This window comes from Taurulus bubalis (genome assembly GCF_910589615.1).
Source record: "Taurulus bubalis genome assembly, chromosome: 15".
NCBI classification, from domain to species: Eukaryota; Metazoa; Chordata; class Actinopteri; order Perciformes; family Cottidae; genus Taurulus; species Taurulus bubalis.
In genome coordinates this window covers 8,107,936-8,126,174 of record NC_136603.1, presented here as the reverse complement: position 1 = coordinate 8,126,174, position 18,239 = coordinate 8,107,936, and the positions used below count along the sequence as shown (strand labels likewise).

Here is an 18,239-nt window from a genome sequence, read left to right as displayed (position 1 = left end):
AAGTCACACATCTTAGCAGCAGGTTGAAAGAAACGTCAGCCTTGTTACACAGAATCATTACAGATGTGTAGATGGAAGTTTAGAAACTTCTTCAGTTCATACAACATTGTCCTTCCAATAGAGCCTTTTGTGGAAATTGTGAACAAAGTACTTTCTTGGCTGTCATTAAGTCTGACTTTTAAAGAGTTCTGTGATGTATAGTTCACAAATGAAATTGCCACTTATGCTTTGTAAACAGACATACTGTACATTCATAGTTTGAAAAATGTATTGACATAATTATATTTCTATACTGGCACAGTGTCAGTGATATGCATGCTCATACTGCTGTAATTTAAATGTAGTTTGCTATTAGTGAGGCAATTTCCTGCGAAACACAAATTAAAGTTAATCTCAAAAATTGAGAGGTTTATTCTTCCCTCGTTCCTTCATCTATGGAACTGTTTTTAGATCTGTAAAAACTGTTTCATAGATGAGGGAAATTGATATATCTTTTTATTTTCATCTTCAGTCATATAACACATTGTGATGTGTTGTTGATGTCGAGAAATGATTAAATCATGATACAAATTGCCTCTATCATAATATATAATTTCTGTTGGCAGCAAATCATAAGTATTGTACTGTATCCCAATTGATTTTGCTCAGGAGGGTGTGGATGTGTCGTGTGTTTTCTGGACGGTACAGATTCCTGTTTACTCTCCTTCACGAACAACCGCGTTTCTCTGGGTGTAGACTGCCACTGGCCCAAATCGTTAAGGAGCCAGAGTGTTAATTGGATCATTTCTGACTCGTTTAGAGGAGTGTAAATGTCCCAATAAATCCCAGGAACTGGCTGTTCTATCTAATTTACGGACGTGATTCAAGTGAAGCTTTCAGTGGCTTTCTGTGCCGCCTTGAGAACTTTCCAGCATCTCTGCTCTCACCGTCGCTCATTTTTACTTGGCAGCGTAATTATGACTGACATTTCTCAAGTGAATTTCGATGACTTTTTGGTGAGGATGGGGAAAGTGTCTGTAGTTTTCCCAGGTTAAGAGCAAGCCTCATTGACCTTTAGAGCTTCCTATTTGAATATGATTAGAAAATGACTCAGTTAAATACCTGTGACATTTCAAAAGGTGTCAGCTTGGAATTTGCAGTCTGTAGAAACACTAGATTTAAATATAGATTTAAAGCAACAAAGACTTTATCCAGGGTTTACTTTTACTCGATGAATTCCTGAACCAAGTCAATGAAAAGGACATATAAATGTCACATTGGGGCATAATTAGGACACAATAATTGGGAATATGGCCACATTAAGGGCATGGGGCCATTGGATAAGGGCATATCAATGTAATGACAGCAAGTTTGAGCAGGAGTTTCTCAATTAGGTTATTCAAGGACCTTGAAAGATGCTGCATTGCCCCAAAAGAGCTCTTTATATGCTATCATCCTCCCTCAGAAAGTAAAAAAAGCTATCTTATTCAGCTAACACCACTACTGATGATATCATAAAGATGCAGCTTTATTTCCTTTTATTGTGTTCATGTAATTACGTTTGCCATGTAATGAAGTCAGATTGCTTTATTCCTTTTGGAACAGCTCTTGATTTTCTGTTTTGCTGTGTTAGAAATTCAGATTTCCTTCACGTGAATTTCAGTAACACTCACACTTTTCAACACTGTTATGTCCCATGCAGTTGATATTCACTGTAGTTTGAGCATGCACATCCTGTGGGAAGTGTGCGCAAGATGGTATCGACTTCAAATATCTCTCTTCATTGAGAAGCTGAATATGAACAAGCTTGTGCAGCATTATCATGTCAGACACTCATCCTGTTCCAGTGCAAAATGTAGGTCACCTTCTCCTCTGCATTTGTCTTCAGTCTAAGTCTATAAACTTAAACTTACATTATATGTAATATTTAATGGTATATACTTACTATACTTACTGAACTAAAAAGTCAGTGGTGCATTTACACCTGCTGTAATTTCATCATACCATTATTTTATACTGCAATATTTAACAAATTAAATAAGAAAACATGTATTACGTATAATTTACCGCGCCTCTCGCCTCATGTCAGCCATGAACTACATGTAGTCCTGCAGTTACACTGTTGTGTAGTTTAGGGTTGTCTCTGTCCGTCCTCTGGCCCCAAACTGTTTGCGAGGACATTTGCTGGGACCTCGAAACCTTCTCTTCTCTGCTCATAACAAAATAAAAGAAAAAAATATACTGAATGCATGAGCTATATCAACTGTAATAACCAAAATAAATTATTATTGTCATACTTTACATGCTTCGGAACATTTGTACACGCGTTTGTCTATGACTGATCACATGTCGTGATTGGCGTATTGGTATTCAAAGGTCATTGAAATTGTGCATATGAATATAGAATAACTAGCTTTGTAGATTACTATCTTTGTAAATCACCTCAAGTTGAATTTCTCGGTGCACATCTGCATTTCCTCACGTTTCCATTGATTTGTGTTTGTAGGCGTATTCATGCTGCATCCAAATATTTAAGAATAACAGCATATCCCAAATTTGCTTTGGCAATTTGCAGTCAGGATTATGCGTCTACGTGGTGGATGTCAATACATCAAACTGTAGACTTAATAGCCTGTGCCCTGAACTTTGGGCTGATTATATTGTTTTATATGTCTTCTTATCAACTACAAGTACAGTAGTTCTTGTTTTTTGTGGCGTTTTGGCTGAAGTAACACACTGACTGAGAAGCAGCACAAGGCACACAGCCACTGTAGAAAAATCTTTTGTTTTCCTCGAGGTCAGCATCATGGTTGCGAGGTTGGCTCTCCTGGGAGAGTTACTGAACAGGAGCGTTAGTTGGTGGAAGCTTTAGTAGAAATACTGTGCAGCCCTGGGGAGGTGGTGCAGTTGATGGCTAGTGTCTAGTGTTGATTAAACATTTAAACAGCAGTTGCAGAACAGTACAATTAGCAACAAGGGATTAAAGTCAGCCCAGTCATGACCAGTCACACTTCTGGATACATTGGCTCAGGATCATGCATGTGCTGTAAAGTTAGAATCAGAGCCAAGTTTCAGAAACAAGCATGCTATTGGGTTTTCTAGTTCACTAAGACATTACTCCCTTGGCTTGAGGAAGTGCTTCCTTCCTCCCATCTCAGCTTGTGTCTAATGCAAAGCTGCATGTTGAATGAATGCAAATGACTGACCGAGTGAGGTGAGGGTTGTTGCTGACCTGACATGCCGGAGGTCACAGATGACATGTGCTACTGTGTAAGGTGAGATTTGAGCAGATGAATCCTAACCTTCTACATAATAAAACCGACAACCCTGAAGCCTGTATAAAGTTGGAGAAGTCAATGAGCCAATGGATTTCACACCAACACACTGTGTGTAAATGCAGGCAACATGTGGCCTTCCCTTATGCAGTGTTTTTATGACTGAATAAACATGTTCTGAGTCAGATTGATGAAGGCTATCAATTATAAGGAATTGATTAAATATGATGTTTTTTGTTCAAGTGGTGTTCTCAAAGTCTACAACATTGTCATAGAAAATATTTGATAAATGTGGACAGTGATAAGCCTCTTCGAAGCTCGTTCTTTCAACGGCCCCTCATAAGTGTTCACCTTTCCAAGTGACTGTATAATTAAAGATGATCCCTGTCAGTGGTGGAGACACTGTGACTAAAGTTGCTAACATCTAAGAGAAGCGATGATGTGGAAGGCCATGCAATTCGGCTTGAGCAACCAGAGACTGAAATAATTACGTTAAAAATGGATGTTCTCCCAGTTCAAAATCAGAATGTCAGAGCTTGCAGTGCCGGGCATTGCTAATATTTGGTGCTGGGGATGACAGAATGAGGTTGAGAACACCATTCAAAGTAAATGGACAGAATGAAATGCCAACAGGGACGAGGAATTATTCCCTCAGTGGGAGACTAATTGGACTAATACTAACAGCTGTTAATGATTAGTTGTTTATCAAACAGTTTTGTTCAAGGGAAAATAAAAATCATCTCATAATATCACTGCACTTTAACCTAAAAACATACATTACAGAATAAAAGGTTTGTGTATTTATCGATGTGATTGTGAATGTTACATAACACACTTTAATAATAGCTATCGTCTCCGTTGCACTGCCTTTGTTGAGGCCTTCTATGTAAATGACCATCCCACACATTCTCAGCAGACATGGAGAAGCCGAACAGTTTTTGTCAGAGGGCAAAATTTAAAAGGCAAATAGAAATCAGTCAAATGGATTTAAGGCATGTTTGTATTTCAGTGAATCCTCAAAGACGTTAACTTGCATTAGTCACTCACATCACTATTTTTGAGGTTCCCTATTTATGTTGCTTCCCTCTTAGAGAGAGCTGAGCTGTTTTAACACTGAATAATTATCCTTGGCTTCTTGCCAGGTATCATGCAGACTGAAATACTTTGTTGGTAATTAGAGAAAGTATTCTTTTAAAATACGAATGCGGGTTCCTGCGACACTGATCCTGTGTTTGCTTCAAGATGTGGATCTGGATTTGTGTGAACGTATAGAAATGTGTTCATTGAAGCATTTTTTTTCTCACTTAAAACGTCTGTGATTAAAATGCCAGGATATTGAGCAATACATATATTTTGTAATGCATTAATATACCCAATCATTGTCTATCAAGCATAACCTCCCATTTGATGTTTCAAACGTTCTCAACATGCACGTTGCGGACGCAAAGGTCTGAATTTCCATTTCTGAAAGGATATTTAACCAGTTTGATTTCAACAAAAGCAAAGAAGCATCTGCCTCGGGATTAGATAATTCATCAGGGGGTAACATATTCACTTGGTTTTGAAAGACTCACAGGAAAACAATAACTATTTTTCATGTTTTCAAGTCAAGCTTTTGCTTTATTGATCCTGCCTCCTGTTCTCAATTTATTTTAAAGTGTATATTTTTTCCCTTAACCAAAGCTTGCTCTATCTTTTCTGCAAAAAAGCATCTGTCCGTCGTTGACATTTTTCATTTTGAGGGAAGAGATATTAAAGGATTACCCAAAACGTGTCCAGGGGTATTTTCTTAAAGTTATCAAAAGCAGCCATATTGGACTGAAAGTCTGCTGCCGGTTAATTGAACGCTACATCAGGTGTTTAGTAACAGAAATAACCCATCTGGTCTTGCTGTGTGTTCTAAGTAGTTATTATTAGTGCACACATTGCAGCTCCAGTACCCGGTTGTGATATCTTCATCCCTCTTTGATCAGATACTGAGACTCTGATTAGATCGTGTATACACAAATCTGCCAAAAGTATTTAGCTTTTATGTTAATCTGTTATTATGAATGTCTTGTTTTTTTTCAATAAATCATAGTTGTCTGAAGAAGTCTGATAAAGGTGTTGTACCTGAAGGTTAAATTAACATTTCTCTAGATCTTAACGTAAAAGCTACGTTGCTTTTTAAAGCTATGACACAGGGACACTTCTCTAACTACCTGTTCTTTGTGAGGCCATTCAATAAAGCAGAACAGATATCAGTGGGCATGTCCCTCCCAATCGGTGCTCAATCAATTTCTGTATATGAATGTGACATAATGCTAAAATCAGGCTTATTCAAGCACGGATAACCGAAGAAATATATGTTGGGAGTTTCAAAACGATACCAAATGACTCAATCCCACCTTGGTGAGATGTGATCTGCTGTGTGTGCATTGTCTGTATAATTGGAGTGACACGCTCGCCTCCCCCTGTGATTGCAGGAGTCAGTTGTGTTGGGGAGAGCGGCGAGTCGGCCAATATGACCGAGTGCCTGCGATGGGCTGGCCCCTTGCCCCCTCAGATCAGAGAGTGCCGGGTGGCTTGCAAGGATGACTGCACTCTAACCGCTTGGTCCAAGTTTTCTGGCTGCGCTGGATGCGGCAGCTCCAGTGGTCGCTATCGCGTCCTCACAGGTAAAGTTGATACCTTCTTTCACAGATTGGGAGACACAGATATCACTCGAGGTAACCGTTGCCTCCTCACCAGTGGAAAGGTTGGCTTCGTAGGTCAAGCGTTCTCTCCGGTGGCCCACGAGAGCTCCACTCAACTGCAAATTCACAGGCAAATAAAGAAACATCTCCACCAATTAGACGACTCATGCGTAGCATTTAGAGGACATCTTCATCAATTTAACGACAGAAAAAAACCCACATTCAATTGGCAGAAAAGCTCACAGCACAAAAGAAAGTGTTTCCAGCAGACGCTAAAAAGTAAAACACACGGCTGGGACACGATCGTGTTGGCGGATGTGTTTTCTGATTGTTGTGAAAACTCAATCAACGCTGCACGTTGGTTACTAGTACTAGTATGAAACACAACATGAAGTGGTAACCGTGTACACGTGAAGTAGTAACCTTGTACACTGATTCTAATTCAACTACATTCCTTGATCTTTAGGGTTGTTGTCATGGCAGCATGCTCTTCCTTTGCCTTAAGGTCCATGTGCCTTGACATACATACCACGATGGAGGGTAACCTATTTTCTCTTTCTGGTTGGAACTGTAACTTTCCACTGTACGTCAGGTCTAAATTAGGCTTCTCACAGCTTGTAATCTCTTATTTCAGTGCAGATGGCAAATCTGAATTACATGCTGTGGTTGCAGACCAGGCTGGATACTATTTGTCTTCATGAATATTTGATCCGATGCCGGAGGGGTTGTAGTAAACATATCCTGTCTCCTTCTATAATGCTCTAAGAAGCCAACACGTGAAATCAGCTCCGGCTTTGTGGTGGGTTTTATTTGGTAAGAGTGTGTCCGTAATGGTCATTAAAGCTCAGTATATCGACTTTAACACTTGCTTAAATTTCAGGTAAATTGATGGGAAGAGAATCCACTGTGGGTTTTAAAGCTCTAGGATGCTGGTAAGGGAGTTGGCAGCTTACCAAAACATCTGCTTAGATGATACAGCTATGTGGAAAAGCCTTCTTGAGCTGTACTGCAGCATTGTTCTGCGTGTCTAAACCAAAAGTAATTTTGACGGTCCAAAAGTCTGTTCAACAAAAATGCTGTTCAGTCGTCGTGCATCATGCTACAACTGAATTCATACAGAAAACACAACAGCCCTGTTATTACTACATGGCAAGAAGGTTGAAACATTGTTTGTGCTCAACGAAATACACACTAGGCTATAATTACCTTGTTTTTGTAAGTCACTTTATGATTATGGTTTATTTATGATTTTAGTCTTGTCATAATTCAGCAGCTTCCTTTGTATCATGTCACCTATTACCCATAACAGTGCTGTCTTTACACATAAAAAGGAAAAAGAAAAAGTGAGGATCCACACCTCAGCACTGCGCTGCTGTTTACTTTTTGTCAAACAAGTGTATTGCATCGTTAGAGGGACATCCTTGAATATAAAAAAATCTACACGCAAATCATTGGATTTGTACGTTTTTGATGCTACGCCTCTGATGTTTAATGTCACACTCAGAAGCCTGTGTTTGTTTGGCTTTTTGTTGACCTTGTGGCATGAATAGGAGCATAACTGTATATGTGACATTCTATCTATATGAGGGCTGCATGGGTGACTCAGGAGTTCGCATTGTGGCTTTCAAGCAGGAATCCTCTGGAATCCACGGGGGCTGCTGCTTCCTTCCTGTGAGGAAGTTGCCTGTTTATTCCATGCAGGTTTCCTCCAATTGCAACCCACACAGTCCAACGACATGCAGATAAGGTGAACTGATTATTCTAGATTGCCTATAGGTGTGAAAATGTTTTTCTGTATCTGTCTACCAGCAGACTGGTAACATGTCCAGAATACACATCGTCTGTGAACCCTATATGCTTTTGGATACTGTGTCCACGTTATCACTGTCTTCTTTCTCTTTGGCTGGCAAGCAGTGGACTGGGCTTATCAGGTCACATGGCTTTAACCCTATGGTTGTGTTGGCACGCTGGGTGTGCAGGCTTCTCAGTGGTAATCACGGTTCTCAACTGGTCTGGCTCCGGGACCCACCATCATCCCTGAATGACATGCTGCGACCCAAATCGAGGAACATTCTCAACTTCTCAAATGTATTTAATGAAAAGATGGTGCAGTTTGAACCTGAGATAGTACAGGATATGTGTGCCAACACAAAAACAAGATTAATGATAAACCAAAACGAGCAGCTGGTGGCGATGCTAGAGTGGGAACTATTCCCTTTTACACTCAATTAGCTGCATCTTCAGGACACGAGGTATTACAGCATACACTGACTCACTGAAAACGGGTTTGCGACCCACAATGACACTGTGATAAGTGAAGATTGAAAGCCTGTTTTCTACCATATATCTGCAAAACACAAATTTAAGATCTAATTTTCAGTAAATACTGTTGGTTCCTGCTGCAATTATGATGTCGCTCCATGACAGGACCTCTGAAAGCTATGTTTACTCTGAAAAAAAGCATAGAGGATGCCAGTCTTCCTTGTTTTTATCAATTATACTAATGTCTTAACATGAATACGATAATGATTTACTTATGTTTAAATTATACACATTCACGCATGGTGCTCTAATCAGAATCTGTCTCCTGTCAGAATAAAGGACAGCTTGAATTGGGTGGAAAATGTTCAGAAAAAGACTCAAGCATGAATGTTTGTTTTCCCCTCCAGCGCTTTATTGGTAAAGTATTGACTTGTAGACAAATTCTTCTTCTCAATCAGCATGTTGAATGCTGTATGGGCATTCAAGCGTTAAGTTCTGTGAATTATTTCTGCCACAGATCAGAGAGCAGAGTTGTGTGTGTATCTGTAAGAGCTTAACTGCAGATAAATGGGTTAGCTACACTATCCAGCTTTGTTACTGAGCCATTTAAAATTGCTCCGACTCTTCTTTGTCAGAATAAGCTTTTAAGTGCCTCATGGGTATCATTTTAGCTTTGCCTTTTATAGAAATACTGTATTTCTAATGGTCAATCTGCCATAGGGAACTGAATTTATTTTATTTTATGACTGTTTTATCTTTTGCTCTAGTGTATTCCCTACTTTATGTCTTTAGTTCTCACCTCCTAAATTGTCTGATAGTATGCTATTATTTTATACTTTATTTCATTTAATTGATTAAATGTATTTAGTTGTATTTCATGTTAAGAAATGGACCATATAAATGATTAATTGAGTACTTGATTTGTTGAAAATCTACTCAAAACCTCCAAGTAAGTTGAAGGAGAAAAGTTATAAAGACTGAAGATATAGCACTCGGCTGGAGTGCAGGCAGAGGGTTTCTCTGGGATTTATTATGAACCTATATCTCACAGTTTATAGGTTTATCTGTCTAATATTATGTTATTACAGAGCTGGGCGACGATAGAATGGAGAGACTTGTTCTTTTATGACACGACTTTTCTCGTACTGTTGACTTGTGAGACATATATATTGTTATTCATTGATAATATATGTTAATTATGCCGTGTTAATACGATTAATACACATCATACCTACATTTAGAATCCTATCTTTTAATTGCTGGAACAGTTGTTTCTTTTGGTTTGTCTTTGAAGACAGTTTCATGTCTAATTTGTACAACTAGCCGATGTTACATTTATACTTCACACTCCATTGAAACCTACTGTACTGCAAATCACTCTGCCCTGTTAGTTTGGTCGTAGCCTCATACAGTCTGAAGCGTTCTCATTTGCTCAAGTAAGATTGAAATCCATCAACAAATGCCCATAAATCATTCCAAAGAACTATTGAAACTAGGAACTGCAGATTTAAAATGCCCCTTGTTTCTCCATCAACATATTAAAACATCAATTGTGTTTTTTTTATCAGTTTTGATAATTGGAAATGGAAAGCAAGTGGAGAAAAGGTGTTTGTTGACATTTACCTGAAGGTCCGTCATCTATTATCTATCGATTGACATCTTTATCTATCAATTGACATCTTTATCAAGCTAATTCATAAGTTGCTATTCCACAGCAGATACTTCCCGTCATTGCAGAAGCTATTCAGCACACTTCTGCCATGTCACAGGGACAAAGAAGACTGCACAGTATTATGGCTGCTAATGGAGCATCCGCGCAACAAATATTATACAGAGAAAGTTTTGAAAATCACATGCATAATGGAAAAACAGGTTGGATATTTAAGTCCTAAATGCAGATATTTGTGGTGCCTGTTGGTCTGAGTGGTGCTGTTGCCAGTAATGTAGTTGTCAAAGTGAAGTGATGTTGCACTGGCACTCGGCAATCAACCACCAGCAGTGGCGTAGATTGAACAGATTGTTGGTGAATTGCCATGCGATGGCAGTGAGTTCACACTTGGTGAAGAATGTTTGCAATCAGACCCACTGCAGAAACAGATGGGCTGCTCTCTGGGCAGCACACAGGAGGCCGGAGGACACCCAGGATCCATGAAAAAACAAATAGGGGTGCATAAATATCCAAATTAGCAAAACTGCAGTACAAGTCTTTCATCAGGCCTTGTGTTTGCTTTTACGTGTGTGTTAGACGTGAGTGTCTTTCTCTCTCTCCATCCAATTGTGGAGCACTTTAACTTAATCCTCTGAAACCGGCAGGATTACATCTAAAGAGGAGACACTGACATCATATGAAACTAGACGACCTAATGAATCCTTTGGTTCCGTGACATGCTAACTTGTTGGAAAGGGGAAAGAATTACACAAAACTTTGGTGAGGGAAATCTGGCATGGAGATTTTCAAAGTGGTCCCTTTGCCTCTCACTTCTAGTAATGTGAATGAAAATGGGTTATATTGATACCCACAAGTATCCCCTTTACAGACACGCCTCCGTGACATTTTGGATGCATCAATGTTATTTTCGGCTATTCTAAAAATGATATATTTGAATATTTCTGCATACTGCAGTCGCTAAACACTCTTGGAATGGCATACATTGGGGATGACTGGAGACTCTTGTGGATTCAAATCTGTGTCACAAATGTTATCAACCCCAAAATTGCAGAAATAACATATGAGATATAAGTGCAAATGGGAATGGCTATTATATACTTCTATCATAATGTTCTGAGCCCTTTTACACTTTCATAATTTATTTATTTAATTCATTCATTACTTTTTGTAGTTTGGTGGGCTGCTGATAGATGTGATCAACGAGACCACTGAGTCTACAGACGTTCTAGCGGCTCTGTGAGACACAGGTTATCACATTAGCACTTAGTTGTCATATAATCACATATATAATTAGAACTTAACACAAAGAACAGCTGATGACGACGAGAACGTCATTATATGTGCAGGCTTCCTTCAGTTGGTCATGTGATCGGTTTTAGTTCTTCATTAAAACATCTATCCTAAACCCTCAGAAAAGTCTTGATGATCTAAATTCTATTTCAAAGACATTTCCATCCAGTCAATAGAACAGTTCAAGGGGAAACACAGAATTATATGAATTGTATTTTGCATTAAAAGTTGTGAAATATGATAGATATGTTGCACTGACTGCGTGGTTTGTCAGTCTTTATTATGACTGAATGCACATCATGCTTGGGGGCCAGTGATTCCCATCAAATGCTTTATTTGGTTAGTGACATGACATTTACATCTGACAGTAGAGGCTGTCTTTCTTTCTTTTCTTTTTATCAAACAATATATAGCAACGCTAACATGTTGATGACTGCCGCATATTGATGGTTGCCGAGAACAGAACAAGACCCAGAGCTCTCTTATATAACACGATTCAATGATGCAGAGCAGAGAATCAATCATGAGAAGATTTTTCAGCAGTTGGACAGCTTGACAGTTTGTATCTGTTACTTGTCCTGATATTAAAAGTGACAGTGTCGGAGAGGAACACATGCCTTTCAGCTGCTCTACTATTACTTTCCTGCTCATGCTCATCTATTAATGCTCATCAGATATAATGGACAAGACTAATTATTTGAAGCCTGAAGTGAAATGTATTGAGTGGTAAACTCTAACAGTCCTAATGGAGGTCTTAATGGAGGTCTTTGAAATTAAAAATGAATTTTACCCCTCATTAGACAAAAGAGTTGGAGCTGGTGTTTTGGGGTATTATATGTGATTTTGAAGAAAGAAATCCACGCTGAAAGAATTGCTGTCAGTCCACAGTGCATCTTTCCTACCATTTTATAATATTCATTAGGCAATGTTGATGACAAGATGTTTTTTGTGTAGCCACAATCACGTTTAATTTCATAGAAAGATTTTGGTCCCAAATTCTCTCCCAAAAGAAGCATCAGTAGATCACATAGCACCCACAGGACAGGTTGTGTTTTGTGGATTGTACGGGTGAGTACTGCAGTTGCTAGTGTTTGCCAAAAGCATTATGGGAAATATATGAAATTATTCAGTGAAATATAAAACAAGACGAGACAGACTGAGGGTAAGTGGGTGCACCCAAATGAGAATTTCAGCACTTAATCAAAAAATGACTCCTGAACTGAACATTACTGACTAATGACATAACTGGAGATCTGTGCAGCTCTGCATGGTCTGATGTTTCTCCACTGTCGTCAACCCCTTGAATCAAAAGCTCTCTGCGCAGCGTTTATCATTACTATTGAACAGCAACCACTCTGTGCTGGTGAGACGTCATGGATGAAAAGGAAAGGGAAGGAATAAATGTGCTTCAGAAGACCGAAGGCAAGAAAGGAAATAACTTTTCTTTCTGTGTTTCCTCCTCAGTGGGAGAACACGCAGCTGCAGCAAATTTAGACTCTTTTGGGTCTTCACGTCTGTACTGTACGTGCCAAGCCTAAATGTGTTGCATTTACATACAAATTATATACTAAAGGTTAGAAATATAGAAATGTTTTCCAGTTGAACAACACTAATCGTGTTTGTATTTTGCATTCTACTTGCAAAGAATGTGTTGTTTCTTGTAGCAAAACAATTACTCACGTCTAACCTTCAGAGTTTAGCTGTAGTGACGTAGCACAGACATTAGTGTGCCCCATTCCCTAAAGGGGCTTCAAAATAAAGAGAAGAATTAAAGTTTAATATGCCTTCAAATAATTATTCCCGAGGGTCATTTAGAGTGCCTTCTGAATATGCATTACAGGCAGTAGGGCTTCCTTGCCACTGGTCATACAGTAGACCGCTTTTGACTGATTCGCTATTCATTTGTTATGATAATTTCCCTCTAAATGAAATAAAGTCAAAATATATGAACGAGGTAATTATTCCAACCTCCATACAGTGCTGTGGCTACAGTGCGTGATAAATGATAAATGATCAACTCTATTATGTTGTGTTGCTGTTGTTACTTAAAATGCCATATTTGCCATTCATAATATTTATTTTTTGAAAGACCTTTCTGTTTGCTGTTCTGTTTCACAACCTGTATTGTTTTCAAAGTAACAGATTTGTCTTTGATACTATTTGAGAAAAAAAGCTACCTGATAATAATGAGTCGGTTTACCTCGCTCATCTTCATTTCTGTATGCAGAATTAATAAAGCTCATTAAGCTTTACTCATTTGGCAGTGGGCTGCGATCTACGGCTATTAACAAAGTGAATGATGGACTGCTGTTGTCTATGACCACTGACAGTGTCCTCACAATGATCCAAATAAACAATGTATGCTGAGTTTATAGTTTACTGACAGTCTAGTTTGCTGACCTGCTGGCATTGTAGTATTGTGAATGCATTATGAATGATCAAAGATGAATCAACAAATACATGTTTTTTTAATTTTTTTTTTTATTAGAGTTTCTCCTATTTTTTGGCACTCTATGAACAAATATTTAATTGAAACAATTAATATATTTATGCATTCTGTACCGCATACTTTATTCCAACATGGGAACAAGTTAGCCCATTCATGCCACATTGATTCTGTGTTCATCAGCCATCCAGGGCACTGCAGTTCTCCATTGTTTTGTACATCTTCTCCTCAGGTCGCAGTAAAAAGAAGGAGCATTGCCTGAATAAGGAGCTGTACTCACTGGAGGAGACAGAGCTGTGTCCCTGTGATGAGTTCTTGTCCCAGCCCTATGGGAACTGGTCTGCATGCATCCTCCATGATCCTACAGCTCCGGGGTCGCTGCATGGCTGGATGAGCCACCGGGAGGTGAAGGAGTGTGGCCAAGGTTTGCGCTACAGAGCAGTGGCCTGCATTGACCAGCAGGGACACCTGGTCGACCCCGCACTCTGTACCGACTCAGGTAGGACTCACAAAAACATATTGCAGCTACTAAGGATATTACTACTTAACAGGCTTTACAAACCTACAAACACGTAGTATGATAACTAGACTGAATCTGCATTTAGTTTCACATTATTCAGTCTGAGGTTGTGTTCCCATTAGCCGGGAGGATGGGGTTATTTTATTTAGTAACAATCAGTGGTGCGAGACATCCCCGTTTCTAATCCCCCCTACCTACCAAGATAGTTAAATAAAAGCTAATATTCCGTACTTGTCAGTATGTTGGCTTGACATTAGTAGTCGGAATATTCAGAAATTGTTAAATAAAGTAGTTGAAACCCGAACGATGACATGCAATGCCATGTTGTAGCTGGTGGTTATTTGAAATGATTAGTTTATTTGTCTTTTTACTATGGTTATGCATGTTCCAGTGTAAAAGACAGCTATTCAAACGTATACAGTGGAAAACTCTTGAGCAGTTTTACGATGCCAAGTTAGCACATAAGGAGACACTCATTAGTCAGATAATTACCTCTTGGTGTCAGAGTGAGGAAGTCCCAGGTCTGGCGGAGTGTAAGCCAGTGGCTTGTCTGTCTGACATTATTATTGTCATCCTTGCTGCAGCTGCTGAGCAAGTCTGAATGAGGCCTCTCCCTCCCGTCTGCCAATGTTCAATTTCAGGCTACATGGTGGAGGTGTGCCACGTCCCTTGCCCCCTAGACTGTAAGCTCAGTGACTGGTCAGCCTGGTCAGCCTGCAGTGCATCCTGTGGCAGTGGGTTGAAGATCCGGTCCAAGTGGCTCAGGGAGAAATCTTTCAATGGAGGACGGCCATGCCCCAAGCTGGATTTGAAAAACCAGGTAAGGCGTGCGCAAGTGCTTGTTTATCTGTAGCAACCTGGTAGACACATTGTGGAAGGTGACTCTTAGTGTGACAGCAAGCTGACGTCTATGTTAGCAGTCTGTCTTTAAAGTGGAAAATCTTAGGAGGCATTTTGAGCAATTGTTTGAATGTGTTGTTGACATTAGAATATTGTATTATAGTTTCCATATGGAGACGCAGCAAAAATGATCAACCAAGGTTCAACACATCATCCATCTATATTGTTCGCAAGTCACTTCATCCCAGACTTGATTGTTTGTTGTTGATAGAATGCTGATGAAGGCATTCTACACTCTGAATCCACTCATTTTCACCACCATAGTACATGTATTGGGGAGTCCACGCTAAATGTAGACTAATTATTTAGCATAATTCTATTAGTTTCTGCCGGCCACCATGTTTTACACAGACTTACTGAGATCATTTATATGGTGCAAGCTGTAGTTTTGCATTTTAATTTGTTTTACATCTCCGGTATGGTTTTGGAAAATATTGTCCCCCAGCCGTGGTCCAATGCTGTCACGGAAAATACAAAGTAGAGCCACTGTGTTCTGCTCACATTTCAATGATACGGTTTATCACCCATCTGCCAGTGGGACTCCTGGGTGACCTGTTCATTTTCTGGTGTCTTCAGTCAGACCGAATCATTTGCCTTAACAAGACATGCCCTTTTCTTGACATAAAAACAGCGCGGTGTCAAGGAACAAAAAGACGGGGGGCAGAGAGAGGGAGAAGTGGACAGATGGGAGCTCTTGATATTCCATAGTCAGGTTTTGTCCGTACGTAGCTCTGAATGTTCTGCGACGGCACACCTCTCATGGGGTCATGGTTTAAAGAGGGGAAGTGTTTCATGAAAGCTGCCTGTATGCTTGAATGGGCTTGAAAGGACACTTGTGTGTAGAGGTCAGTATGGAGATGAGGCACGGCTGTGCGAAAAATATTCCACTGTGTTGTAGTGAAGATTTGTGTACAGATGGTTAAGTGCCCACTAACAAGGTCTATATGGCCCCCGTAGTAATGCCCTGCAAGAACCCTCACCATTGAAATTGGAGCTATCTTGTGTCAAAGCTCTTGTGGATTTATCCTGAGGGTGGACAAGGCCTCATTGTTAACATTATCAAATTGGCCATTTAAAGTGAAGTACATCTGTCCAAGGAGTGGGTGGAACAATACTACAGTATAACCTCTGCTCTAGTTCTACAGGCATTGCTGTTGTGTTTAACAAGAAGAGTCCTAGATGGTCAACAGTGACTTCTTGACTTAAAAACACCAGCTTTCCCCTTAAGCCAGTGCACTTCACTGCTCAGACTTCATACATTTGGTCTGTAGTACTTAGTCTCTCTTAGGATGCAGCGTATATAGAATATTCACATTCCTAATGGACCAAAAGTTGCTCTGTCACCGCCCACTGTGAACTATTCTCTAACCAAAGTGTGGCCTCGCTCCCACCAGCAGATGTTTCCCCTCAAGCCACGGCCAGAGGTGACTGGTTTGACAGGGATGAAATTTACAGTGCACCACAACTCACCCTCTCATCACATGGTTGAGTGAGCAAGTAAGATAGGGAGAGAGATAGAGAGGGAGACGGAGAGAAAGAGAAAGTGCCACCATAAAAATAACGAGCTAAAAAGATGTCGAAAAGCTGTGTAGGAGTTGGGCTGTAAAGTAAACTTAAAACATGCCGTTAATGAGGTAAGATTGTCTGCATTGGTAAAAGACGATCAAGAACAAGTGTTATTGAGATGAATAATTCATGCATCACCTCACTGAGAACCTGTCATTGTGGATCTCTTGGGCTCCCTCACGCAGTGTACAAGTGGAAAAGAATAATTAAAGAACTGTTTTTCAATGGAGTGTTTTCAATAAACCCCAGATCCTTTTCAGCGCAGCGGTTGTTGTTTTGCAGATTGGCAACTGTAATCAGCACACCAGGCCTGTCAAGTTTGATTCCCGCGAATGCTGAAGCAGTGTGCATGGGAATGTAATAAGGACTGTCCTGTTCTTTATTAGATTAAGTGATGTTTACACTCCACAAGCCATAACAAGACTTTTCTCTTGTAACATTGAAAGTAAAACAGGCTGAAAATGTGTTAAAAAAACATCGTAATATGGCTTTCTCCAAAAGAAAATGATGTGAGCTATGTAGACCAGAAAAACAGCTGCACGTTCTGAAAGTAAAAGTGAAGAAGAAGGCTGAGGGCAACTGTCTTGTTTGAGGACAGTTTGACAAAACATGACTGTTACGGCTGTTGTGAAATACTTTGACTTGTAACACCTTTATTTTAATATAGTCACACTCTGGCATGCTGCAACTTATTTCTTATCTTCATTGCCCACTCCCTTCTGAGAATAAATTATTCATTTTCTCCGTGACATGTTCATAATATTTCACTCCGTTCACTAAGTTCTAAGTGATTATAAGTGAGCGAGGACGTGCAGCATGTTCTGTTTCTTCATTGTTAATGCATGCGTCTGTCAGTAAAACTGTCAGTAAAACTGCAAAAAAAACCTTGTCTACACCCTGAGCATCACATTTATATGAAAACAACAGCAACTATCCAAATGCTGATGAAGTAATGGATCTTCATAGATTGATTTTACTGTGCAGCTTTTTCTAGTCCATATTTCCATACAGGATACTCTGTGAAAGTGCGAGAGCTCACAGATGCCAAGATGTAGCAATGGAAATCACATCTATAATTACAGGAGACATTGAAAGAAGTGTTTGCCAACAAATGTGTGAAGTTATCAAGTGAAATGTGCAATATTTCTATATAGCATAACAGAACTGTCTTTTGACTGTCAGACACTGTGCCAGTCAGATTGTTATTTTCATTCTATTAGCGCCTGGCCTGCACTCTATACTCTATCCACTCTGGCCCTGTCCTTTTCAGAAACATCCTTCCTGTCCAACTCCCAGTCTCCTCTACCATATGGTGTGTGTGTGTGTGTGTGTGTGTGTGTGTGTGTGTGTGTGTGTGTGTGTGTGTGTGTGTGTTTGTGTGTGTGTGCGCGTGTGTGCAGTGGTGTATAAAGTACCCAAAAGCCATACAAAATGACTCCAGTAAAAGTGAAAGGCAATACTGTTAATAAAAAAAAGAAGGGTCAGAATTTTGAGGATTATGAAGTTTTTTATTTTAAGTCCATGACCATTTTTTAAAGATAGATTTGATTTTGTTGTTGTGTGTGTGTGTGTGTGTGTGTGTGTGTGTGTGTGTGTGTGTGTGTGTGTGTGTGTGTGTGTGTGTGTGTATGCGACAGAATGATTTATAAGGTTGCTG

At 39.7% G+C, this 18,239-nt stretch overlaps 1 protein-coding gene across 1 annotated transcript in view; it reads left to right on the top strand.

Moving 5' to 3' along the window:
• Window positions 1–18,239, top strand: part of thsd7ba (thrombospondin, type I, domain containing 7Ba) — a gene marked incomplete at both ends in the record, with an annotated part of 107,190 nt that overhangs the window by 60,431 nt on the left and 28,520 nt on the right. The window contains 3 exons of the mRNA XM_079230869.1: window positions 5,720–5,911; window positions 13,829–14,095; window positions 14,758–14,936. Coding sequence (XP_079086995.1) covers window positions 5,720–5,911; window positions 13,829–14,095; window positions 14,758–14,936 — 638 coding nt within the window. The remainder of the gene's footprint in view (window positions 1–5,719; window positions 5,912–13,828; window positions 14,096–14,757; window positions 14,937–18,239) is intronic.